The sequence below is a fragment of the Mus caroli genome, chromosome X (assembly GCF_900094665.2).
Source record: "Mus caroli chromosome X, CAROLI_EIJ_v1.1, whole genome shotgun sequence".
Taxonomy (NCBI): Eukaryota; Metazoa; Chordata; class Mammalia; order Rodentia; family Muridae; genus Mus; species Mus caroli.
The window spans coordinates 71,407,703-71,419,730 of NC_034589.1; the positions used below are offsets into that span (position 1 = coordinate 71,407,703).

The 12,028-nt window shown below is 41.3% G+C and overlaps 1 protein-coding gene across 4 annotated transcripts in view; it reads right to left on the reverse strand.

The window, feature by feature from the left end:
- The window catches only part of Pls3 (plastin 3), a 90,767-nt gene that overhangs the window by 14,582 nt on the left and 64,157 nt on the right, over positions 1 to 12,028 (reverse strand). For all 4 annotated transcript variants that reach the window (XM_029473185.1, XM_021153032.2, XM_029473186.1 and 1 more), the window contains exons 4-7: positions 4,752 to 4,881; positions 4,141 to 4,273; positions 1,714 to 1,795; positions 825 to 990 (exon numbers count right to left, since the gene is read on the reverse strand). In XM_029473185.1, coding sequence (XP_029329045.1) covers positions 825 to 990; positions 1,714 to 1,795; positions 4,141 to 4,273; positions 4,752 to 4,881 — 511 coding nt within the window. The remainder of the gene's footprint in view (positions 1 to 824; positions 991 to 1,713; positions 1,796 to 4,140; positions 4,274 to 4,751; positions 4,882 to 12,028) is intronic.

The window sequence follows — 12,028 nt, forward strand, 5'->3', positions numbered from 1 at the left end:
GCATGCAGCATCAGTCTTTCGACATTTTGTTTGGTAATTGAGACCTAGTTTCCAGGTCCCCAAACGCTGGGCTAAAGACATGGCTCAGTCAGTAAAGGGCTTGCTGTGAAACCACATGGACCCAGGTTCAATTGGCAGCACTCATGTGAAAGAAAAGCCAGGTGTGGTAGCACAAGTCTGTACTCTTTAGAGCTGTACAAGTGGAAGCTGGGGTGGGGTCTGGTGGGGTGGGGTGGAGTGTGTGCCAGGCTCTGGGAGTTTGCTGTGCAGCAATCTAACCAAATTGGCAAGCTCCAGATTTAGAGATAGACCTTGACTCAAAGTAAGCCTGGGGATGGAGGGAAGCACTTGGTAAATTACTTGCTGTTTAAGTATGAAGACCAGTGCTTAGATCCCAGTACTTGTATAAACCTGGGTGCACTGGTGCTCATCTGTAATCCAAGTGTTGGGGAGGTGGACACAGAAGGATCCCTGGGGCTCGTTGGCCAGCTTGGATAGCTGGATTAATAAGTCGGAGGTTCATGTACACACACACACACACACACACACACACACACACACTTCTAAGGTAGAGAGAGACTGAGGAAGGCACCCAATATCAACGTCTCTGTGTTTTTATGTCTTTATAGTAAAATCCAATGTGAACTGTCATGTTAGCTACAGATAAAGAACCAGAGGCGTATGGCTTGATTTCCTGAATAGCTCTGGATTCATTCTAGTTACCATCAGCTCAACTCTGTTAAGTGCGAGCCTGGCAATTTCCATGAAGAGAAAGTAAAAATGAACAATATCCATCTTTCAAAAGAACAACTGTGCCCCATTACCTTCATTCCTGCTTAATTCAATGTCAGCAAACAGGCCAATCTTAATAATCTGCCAGAGCAGTCCCAAAACCAGGTGAGGTTTCCCGGCCCGCAGATCTTCGGCACCAATGTTCACAACGTGACACCCAATGGCAGAAGCAGAGTTCAGGGCCAAGTTCAAGTTTTCCTGCAAGACAGCCAAATTATGCACTTCTTGACCTTTTCCTTTTTCCACACCCAGTCCACTTCAGCCTTCTCTAAAAAATACCAGTAAGCTGAGAAATTAATACGAGGTATTAATTTCATCCACCCACATTTACAGAAAACAAATTGCAGAGTTCAGCATTAAGAAGCAAAGTGGCAGCAATTCTCAGTCTCACTTGTATTCTTTTTTTTCCCCACAATTCTACAGGAAGTGGACCTTTTCTTTTTATCTGGTTGCTTTTGAATTATGTCAATTCTAAAGTAAAAAAAAAAAGTCAAGTAACCAAAGGAAATATATCCATGTGAATGGATTTTTCTAAAATTGCCCGAATTGGAATCCAGCAGCGTATGGCATACATCCAGGCTTTAGAAATGACCAATCTGTACATCTCAAGGACACTCCTGCGTGACGGGATTTTGCTGTACTGTACTTACTCATTCAGTGAAAAACAAACACGCCCCATCCTTTAAGCACACCAGCTAAGAAAGAGCTTAAATCCTTTTGATCACTTTGGTGATATCTTAACTCAATAGGCAATGAAAGGCACACAGGGCTTTGAGTTCAATATGAAACAACACCTCAGGGCCAGTGTGAACTTCCCCAACAAGACCCACAACCGCAAGCCTTTCTGAGTCCCAGCTCATGGTCTAAAACATCAATGGACATTCTACACTCATGGAAGAGAGAGCAGAGAACACCGCACACCTGAATGATGAAGGGTGTAAGCTTCTTCTTATTGATTGCTCTCTCGTCAATTGTATCAGGAACTGAAAGGTTGATCATTTTGCTGAAACAAACAAACAAATGTTGGTTTACTTTTAAAGAGTCCTTCAAGTTTGGAGATGTAGCTCAGTTTGTAGGGTGCTTACCTAGCCTGCATGAGGTCATGGATTCAGTCCCCAGCATCACTTAATTAGGACATAGAGGAATCTATATTCTCAGCACTACAGCATGTTGGCAAAAGAATCATGAGTTTGAGGCCATCCTGGACCACATACTGAATTGAGACTATTTTGGGACATACAACATCCTGTCTCTAACAACAACACTTGAATACATCTTCAGGAATGTTAAAGCTTATTATAAACTATCTTTCATGCAATATATAAAAAATACAGTCAATATGAGGCTGAAGAGATGGCCCAGGGGTTAAGAACATTTACTTCCCTTGTAGAGGACCCAGGTTTGGTTCCTAGCACCCATACTGAACAGCTCACAACTGCCTGTTAATTCCAGTTTCAGGGAATTCTATGTACTCTTTTGGCCTTCACAAATACCTGCACAATGTGGTATACATAAACCCATGAAGCTACACATATAATAAAAAAAATAAAATGCCAGAGATGACATTTATCATGTTGAGCACAAAAACCATGTATATCCAAACTGCTGATTAGACAAAATATGATGACATATTGGAGTACCCAGGTCTGAAAACAACTTTTTATTCATATTCCATATATACATATGTATGTACACACACAAAGACATGCATACACCCACTCACACACACATACAACCTGAATCTAAGTTTTGCTTTTTATTTTTTGTGATGCTAAGGTTGTAAGGTTTTGTTTTGTTTTTTTAAATTTTGTTTTGTTTTGAGACAGGGTTTCTATGTGTAGCTCTGGCTGACCCAAAACTTGATATGTGGGCAAGGCTGCCCTTGAACTTATAGAGATTTGCCTGCCTCTGCCACCCAAGTGCTGGAATTAAAGGTGTGTGCCATCACTGCACACACAGGTTTGCTTTTTTTGTTGTTTTTTATTCTTTCTTTTTTATCTGTTTTTTTTTCTGTTCTTTCTTTCCTTCCTTCTTTCTTTCCTTCTTTTTTATTTTGGGACAGGATCTCACTATGTCTCCCTGGCTGTCCTGGAACTGATTACATAGTAGACCAGGCTGGCCTTGAACTCACAGATATTTGTCTGACCTCACTTCGTGAGTGCTGGGATTACAGGAATATACCACCCTGCATTGCCATGAACATGCTAGTTCACCTTATGCCACTGAGGTGTGGCACTGGAACAGAGGCAATTTTGTGCAGAATTTGGGGGAATCTGCTCTTTGTTTGTATCTGTCACCTGAGGTCAGCTACGGATTGTCCACTTACAGTGTCCTTATCAGAATTTGAAGTTTCAGATGGTCTTGTAACTATCCTCTAACTCTTGCTCCTGTATGTAAGGCTGATGACACTCACAGGATTTTTTTGAAAAAAAAAAAAAAGATATGAAAATAGAAGAGGGTAAGATGGGAAGAAGATGGAGATCAGTAGGAATGAGAGAGGGAGCAGACAGGAATGTTCGTAGGAATATGATCAAAATCTGTCACACACAAACACACACACACACACACATACACTCACACACACGCACGAGTATGTATACATATACATACACATACATACATGTATGTATATGAAAAGGTCATAATGCAACCCATTATATATTATTAATATATGCTAATAAAGTTATGAACAAAAATAAAACTAAAGGTTCAGATTTTGGATTTTTTTCTTTCACGATGCCCAAACTGTACCATACTATGAAGACCACAGGGGAAAGTGAAATGTAAAAGGCTCTGACTATCTAGACCCCATCCACAGCTACTAAGTGGGAAGGCTCGCATAGGAACTCAGAACTTAGAACAGCGTGGCAAAGCCATCTCTGAAAACAGGAGCAGCAATGGACAGTGTGGATAATCTTACATCACTTCGGCCAAGATACTGCTGGCTCTAATGCAGCTAAAGCGACAAAAGCAGTTTTCAGAATTAGATCACTGTAGAGTTAGAACTGAAGGCTAGCTTCTTTTTCTCTTGTTGGAAGCCAAGGTACTTCAGAATGGATAGACACTGACACACTTATGTTTGAAAAAATTATAATGTTCTGCTTTCTCACTGATGAGGAGAAATTGGAAGCCAAAATTCTACCCTATAAAAGAGGTCCCCACTCTGTGATTAACTTTTACTTTTACACATAGATTTAGATATTAAGTGAAAAAGACAAAACCTGTGCAATTGTCCCCCCACCCCTTCTTGACATCAAACAGGTAAATAACCAAACACATAACCAAATACATGTATTCTGTGGAGATTCTCTTTGGAAATCTCAGTACAAAATCAAACTAGCCTCTTACCAGAGCACGATCCCATCACCAACTGCTTTGAACAGGTCATCAGTATTTGGGTTCATGGGTATGACATGTCTACAATCGGGATCATTTTCCAAAGCTTTGTTTATCCAGTTAACGAAAGCATATTTTTCTTCCTCTAAAATTATATGAAGCAAGAAATCAGTTCATACTCTTTGTTAATCATTTGGTCCCCAAGCCCTACACTTGTTGCATAGTGCTGCTAAGAGATAATGCTTCACAAATATGTGCTAATCCTCTTGGAATACTCAGAGACATGGAAGCAATATAGTGGCCATTAGGGATTAATTAATAAGTTAGTAGAAACAAAAGAACAGGTTGACCGATCTTTAGGGAAGTTACAAAATATATAACAATGTATTTATATTACTGTACACCTCCACTGTAATAAAGACTACTATTACTTGGATTTTACTCTGTGTCTTACAAGCCACCAATGTCTCCCATAGCTTTCTGACCAATATGTGACCCAAGACCCAACTATGCCACTAAGACTACTTAGTCTATTTAATTAGAGAAACATGCTTTTTAAGGCATGACAATAGGTACCTGCCCAGTGCGCTGTACCCACCTAAGCACAACCATGTCATGATTACCTGAATAGGAATGCTGGGTCCCTTCACTGGACAACTCTGATGTCCCTCCCAGAGCACAAATCCCTTCTTTCCTGTTGATGGCCTTTCGGAAGGTTTTAGCGATATCACTGCTCTTTACCTCTTGGAAAATCTATTGGTGAAAACAAGGGTGTTGAGTCACCATTTTCAAGCGGGCATAAGAACAAGCGCATTGAACTCTGTTGTATCTGTCCATCACCTACAGTATTCTCCACAGGTGGTGAGTGTGAAAGAGGAAAACTGGCTTGGGTTTTTGCAAGGCTACAGGACTGTTACTAAAGATGAAGCGTCAATTTCACACACTCGCCAAACACATTCAGTGCTGCATGCATTGAATGCACTTTTAAGTAAAAAAAAAAAAAAAGTGTAGTTCAAAGGCACAGGTAAAACTGTTAATTTCCCATGGTGAAGCATAGCTTTGTTCTTTTCTTAGAAGAGGCTGATGGGTGGTCCTTTCTTCAGCCACAATTCTTACCTACAGACAAAAATGTATGACTCGACCAAAAAAAGTACTTTGTGGCATGATGTGGTAGCTAAGAGTTCACACAATCAAAAGCAACAGAGTAATAAAGGACAAAAGTGCTCGTGGCATAGATGATTCCCAAGGAGAGAAAGTAGGAAGTAGGCAATATTGTTAATATGGCACTGTCCACTGCTCTAATGCGGCAGACTCAACAAACTATTCTAAAAAATAAGAAAGATCATAGACAACAAAGCCAGGACATGGTGGGCACATTTGTAATCATAGAACCCAGGAGGCAGAGGCAAGAGGATCTGTACAAGTTTGGGACCAGCTGGACTTCTATAAGAGGTTCCTGGATGCTAGGGCTACATAGAAAATGTTTACCTCAAGAAGGGGATGGGGAGTAATGGTGTAGACACTGACTAAAAAGGAAGAGCTGTCATGAAGCAGAAGGACTGCAAGTCTATGGCCACCTTGGACAACACAGTGAAACCTTGTCTAAAAATAAAAATTAAAACTGTGAATTTCGACTGGGCAGTAGAGCACACCTTTAATCTCAGCACTCTGGAGGCAGAGACAGGATGATCTCTGAATTCTAGGCCAGCTTAGTCTACAGTGAGTTCTAGGACATCCAGGGCCATTACACAGAGAAACCCTGTCTCAAAAAACAAACAATACAAAAAGGGAAATTAGGGATGGAGAGATGGCTCAGCAATTAAGAGCACCGACTGCTCTTCCAGAGGTCCTGAATTCAAATCCCAGCAACCACACGATGGCTCACAACCATCTGTAAGGGGATCTGATGGCCTCTTCTGGTGTGTCTGAAGACAGATACAGTGTACTCACATACATAAAATAAGTAAATAAAGAAATCTTTAAAACAAAGTGAAATTAGAACTGTGAAGATGGATCAGTGCAGAGCACTTGCCTTGTTCACACAAGTGCTAGGGTTTCGACCTTAGTTATGTGAGGAAGGAGACAGAAGAGGAAACACACTCATCTAAGGCTTTGTTTGTTTGTTTGTTTTTTGAGACAGGGTTTCTCTGTGTATCCCTGGCTGTCCTGGAACTCACTTTGTAGACCAGGCTGGCCTCAAACTCAGAAATCCGCCTGCCTCTGCCTCCCAAGTGCTGGGATTACAGGTGTGCACCACCACTGCCCGGCTCATCTAAGGCTTTTTAATGAGTGTCCTATTTGGGCATTTGAGTTCAGCTTTTTTTCCCATTGCAGAACATGGATAACATGCTAACTTTTTAAAAATAAAATTTCAATTTTTAGAAAAGATTTATTTTTATTCTATGTACTTTGGTGTTTTTCCTGCATGTATGTCTCTGAAGGTTCCAGATCCACTAGAACTGGAGCTACAGATGGTGTTGAGCTGCCATGTGGGTGCATGGGAATTGAACTCGGGTTCCCCCGAAGAACACAACAGTGCTGTTAATCAGTGAGCCACCTCTCCAGCACCAAAAGTTAAACAGGGTAGAAAAATGTAAGCGTTCTATCCAGGTTTAATAATATAAATGAATGAGCATCTTTAAAATCCTTCTCTATACTCTTGATATTCTCAAATTTGTCTCCTTCCAAAATTTCCCCCTGTTTACAATGTGCATGCTTCAATTTATCACTGTCAACTAGGAACAAGTCTGGCAACTTGGTAAACATTCTTTTTCAAAAAAATCAAATTGTTACTGGAGGGGTACACACATGGAGGTCAGAGGACAATTCTGAGGCGCTGGTTCTCTCCTGCCACCTTTCCATGCACTCCGGAGATCAAATTCAAGTCAGTGGGCTTGCTAAGCAAATGCTTTACCCACTGAGCCATCTTTCAGGGTCGTGAAATTTTGCTAAATGCCTTTAGAATCTCTAAGTGGAGCCATAAACAAAAGAATTGCTGAACAGGAGCTAGAGAAAGTACCCAAGGAGCTGAATGGGTCTGCAACCCTATAGGTGGAACAACAATATGAACTAACCAGTACCCCCAGAGCTGTGTCTCTAGTTGCATATGTAGCAGAGGATGGCCTAGTCGGCCATCACTGGGAAGAGAGGCACTTGGTCTTGTGAAGATCATATGCCCCAGTACAGGGGAATGCCAGGGCCAGGAAGCAGGAGTGGGTGGGTTGGAGAACAGGGCAGAGGGAGGGTATAGGGGGCTTTAGGGATAGCATTTGAAACGTAAATGAAGAAAATATCTAATAGAAAGAATTGTTGAGCAGAACATAATCCATGTCAAAGGCTTTTAGTGCTGCTGACTCGTGGACAGTGTCATTCTAGTCCCTGAAGGAGGTCACCTTTAGTTGAAGTTCACAAAGTACAGTAGTGAGTGCAGACTGGAACAGTCTAGCCCATGCAATAACAAGCAAGCTTCGGGCAAAGCCCTTTTGTAATTAATCCACTAAGAGAATGGGCCTTTTTTGTTGCTGTTGGTTTGTTAGATCTAACTTGCCTCTGCCTTCCCAAGTACTGGGATTACATATGTGCAAAACAAAAAAGGGACTTTCTGTAATGGACATTGTTACTGATTATCACAGTCATATTGTCCCACTACCATTCTCAAATCCCAACTTTGGCTCCATAATCATACTTTTGTTTAGGAAAATGCTGTGCAATTAGCTTTTAACAATCAAGTTCCCTCTAGCCTTTTGCAAGTGTGTATATGTGTGGTGGTTTTTGAGACCAGGTTTCTCTGTGTACCTTTCACTATTCTGAAACTCATCCGTAGGCCAGACTAGCCTTGAACTCAGAGATCTCCTGTCTCTTCCTCGTGAGTGATGGGCCTAAATGCGTGGGCCACTGTGCACAGCTGCTTCCTCTAGTTTTAATGCTGTGTCCTCAAAAGTTGAAATTTTATGCTATAGCCAGAATGAGCCCCATGTCTCAAAATCAAAACAAAAATAGAGCCCGGTGGCTCATATTTGTAATCCCTGCACTTCAGGAGATCAAAGCAGGAGGATTGCCAGGAGTTCAAAGTCTGCTTGATTTACAGATCGAGACACTTTCTCAAATAAAACAAAACAAAGAAAAAAAAGGATCTGCTCAGTAAAAAGTTAGTCTTCCTAATTTTGAACTCCACTCCATTTTGTAAAAAAAGAAAAAAAATTCTTGAAATTGGACAGGTGTGCATTTCCTCATACCAAACATACCAGTCACCAGTGCCAGACCAAAACCTGTTACAGCTGCTTCGGAGGAACACAGGAAGAGCTGTTTTTCTTATTCTGTGTGCCTCTGCTTTACACACTGTAGTCTTCATGATTCTAACTGAATGATATATCCACTATATTCCATATATATATATATATATATATATGTATATGTATATATATATATATATATATATATATATATATATATATAGAGAGAGAGAGAGAGAGAGAGAGAGAGAGTAGAATAATGCAATAAGAATATCTTTGTGGTAAAATAGCCTACTTTTTTCTTACGTATGGGAAGCAGTGCTTGTGAATGATGTGGAAAGTCTAATTAAATTTGTTAAATGCCCTTTCCTGTGGTGCTGAGGACAGAGTCTAGTTTACCACTGAACTATATTTCAAATTCTGCCTTCCAAATATTTCCAAACACATGTCAGCCAACCTCAAATTTTATTTCATAGCATTTTGTTCTGTCTCTTAGTTTAAAACTTTTTCTTTCCTTTTTTAAAACAAGATGTAGTATGTAGAGTGTTCTGCCTGCATGCATGCCTGCACGCCAGAAGAGGGCACCAGATCTCATTATAACTATTTCCTTTTTTATTTTTTTTATTTTTTTATTTTTTAAATAAGAGCATTGAAAATTCATATATCAGAGTCAACTAACTTGGACCCTCAGAGGCTCCCAGAGTCTGAATTACCAACCAAAGAGTGAGCACGGGCTAGACCTAGGTAGGCCTCCTAACACCTATGTAGCAAATGAGTCACTTGGTCTTTATGGGGTTCCCCCAACAACTGAAACAGAGGCTGTCTGCCCATGAGCTTGTTGCATGCCTGTCTATCTTTGGATCCTGAACCCCTAAAAGGATAGCCTTGTCTGGCCTCAGTGGGAGAGGATGTCCCTAGTCCTGCAGTGATTTGATATGTGGGTGTGGGGGGGTAGGTGCGTGGACGGTGGGGAGAGTGTGTGGGGGTGATATTTGACACAGAGGGGGGCTTCGGGGAAGTTGAAAATGGGGGAGGGCTGACTTGCTCGAGGGGTACTGGGAGGAGAGGAAGGGTTGATATTTATTGGGTTGTAAAGTGAGTAAATAAATTTAATAATATTTAAAAAAGACAATTCATAAACCCTGTCTCGAAAAACCAAAAAAAAAAAAAAAAGACAATTCATACATTAGATTGGTTTACTCCATGAAAGTCTGCATTTTTCTTTCTACACAGGGAAGGCATTACTGGAGTGGATGACAAAACCGTTGGAGTATAGGCTTTGGCTGAACAGGCATCTCAGAAATCAGAGCCAGCACAAGACTGTGCTAGGATGTCCAGGGAAGTTTTTCAAGGTTCACTTGTGATCCTAATGAGTTCTCTGTGTTATGCTGTTTTCCCTTCTTGAGGACAAAGTTGTTATTTATCATCTGGAGACAATTTCCTTGTGTACTATGCTCAGAAGGCAAACAGCCACTCTCATCTTTTTTTTTTTTTTTTTTTCCTTTGAGACAAGGTTTCTCTGTATAGCTCTGGCTGCCCTGGAACTCACTCTGTAGACCAGGCTGGCCTCAAACTCAGAAATCCACCTACCTCTGCCTCCTAAGTGCTGGGATTAAAGGCGTACGCCACCACGCCCAGCAGCCACTCTCATCTTATGCATCTCTTTTAGTCTCTTTGCTGGCATCTATGGCTCTTCCTTTCCTAAGTCTCACCGGCTATCTCTCAAAATCTCCAGCAGGCACTTAAGGTCTTTTGACCCCAAAGGGAGTCCTGCACAAGCCAAGCAGCCAACGCCGAGCAGTGCAGAGGCATATGACTTAAGAAGGAAAGATTGCAGAAAGAATTTGCAGAAAATATTGACTATTTCCGGTATGGGGCTTGTTTCCAACCTAGCAGGTTTGAATTTTTCCTTCTTATGGAAATTGTTGCCGGCCTAAAGTTGGAAAAGTGTATGGGTGTATTTATTTTAAATAGGAGAAAATCAGAGGGAGAGAGAGAGAGTAGTAGTAGTAAGGGGCCAGGAACCCCACAATTGCTCCAGGCCGAGAGTGAGAAAATCCACGGAATCACTGAGGTTTGTCCGGCCTAGGTAACTTGGTGAGACCCTGGCTCACAGGAATCCATCAATAAAAATAGCAATAATTATTTAAACCACTAAGAGCTATGGAGCATTTACTCTGTGCCTAACATTGTTCTAAGTACTTTGCTATCTTGAAATGATTAATCCTGTGGGCCGAATTTATTGGCAAAAGGTTAAAGACTTATTACCAGTATGTAAAGGCAAGTTTATCACTGTGAAAACAAGAAATGAATGTAATCATCTCTGTTTCAAAATATATTGTCCAATCAGTCTTCCACAATCAGAGGAAACAATTGTGCTAGTTTTATAAGTATAAAACCTAGTGTTCTGTATATATGTTTCACTGGTAGAACATTTACCTAGCATGTGCAAGGCCCCCAGTGTTTAAATCACAGCACGAGAAAAGTCAAAAATAGAAAAAAAGTCAACATTTAAAAAGCCCAGTAACACAGCAGTCACGCCTTTAATCTCAGCACTTGAGAGGCAGAGGCAGGCAGATCTCCGTGAGTGCGAGGCCAGCCTGGTCTACAGAGAGTTCCAGGAGAGCCTGAGTTCTCACACAGAGGAAATCTCCCTCAAAAAACTAAAATAAATAAATAAACAAGGCTAGTAACTTCAACTTGTGATACTCAAAACAAAAACAAGTATTAATTACAGTCCTGGCTTTGAAGTTTGTTTACAGTAGTAGGAGCCTCTTCTGCCCTTCATCTATCCTTGAAAATGAATAGAAACTGATATACTTTGTAGCTTAGTTTACACTGAATACTGCTTTATACTCTACTTCACCTAACACCAAACCTAGCATGGGAGAACATGTTTCTTTTTCTTTTGTTTGTTTTTTCGAGACAGGGTTTCTCTGTATAGCCCTGGCTGTCCTGGAACTCACTTTGTAGACCAGGCTGGCCTCGAACTCAGAAATCCGCCTGCCTCTGCCTCCTGAGTGCTGGGATTAAAGGTGAGCGCTACCACTGCCCTTCTTTTCCTTTCCTTATGCTAATAGCAAGAGTTGCAGTCTCTGGTTCTTGTGTAGTTCAGCCATGAGCCAATTTTCTCTGAGAACTTGGAAAGCATTAAATCAGCAGCAAAGCACATGGGAGTGGATAGCCATTTCAATGTCCCCCTTTCTTCTAACAGTGATGGCCACAGGATTATGATAGTTTATGTGGGTCACTTTAACATCTTAGTGATGTCCTTGGAGACCAGAATAGGGCAATGGATTTCTTGGAACTGGAGTCACAGATTGTTTCAGTGCTGGGAAGCAAGGCTGGAACTTCTGGAGGAGCAGCCAGTGCTGCTGAGCCATTTCTCAGGTCCCAGTTCAAGGGTCTTGATTAGCAGAGGGACAAAGAAAGGCTTCTCCCCCTCCAGACACTGCTGGTCAACTCACTTTCATTTTCATATGCTTGTTTCATGTTGAAGCAAGGCAAAGTGATCACTTTTTTTTTTTTTTTCCGAGACAGGGTTTCTCTGTGTATCCCTGGCTGTATTGGAACTCACTCTGTAGACCAGGCTGGCCTCGAACTCAGAAATCCGCCTGCCTCTTGCTTCCCAAGTGCTGGGATTAAAGGCGTGTGACACCAATGCCCGG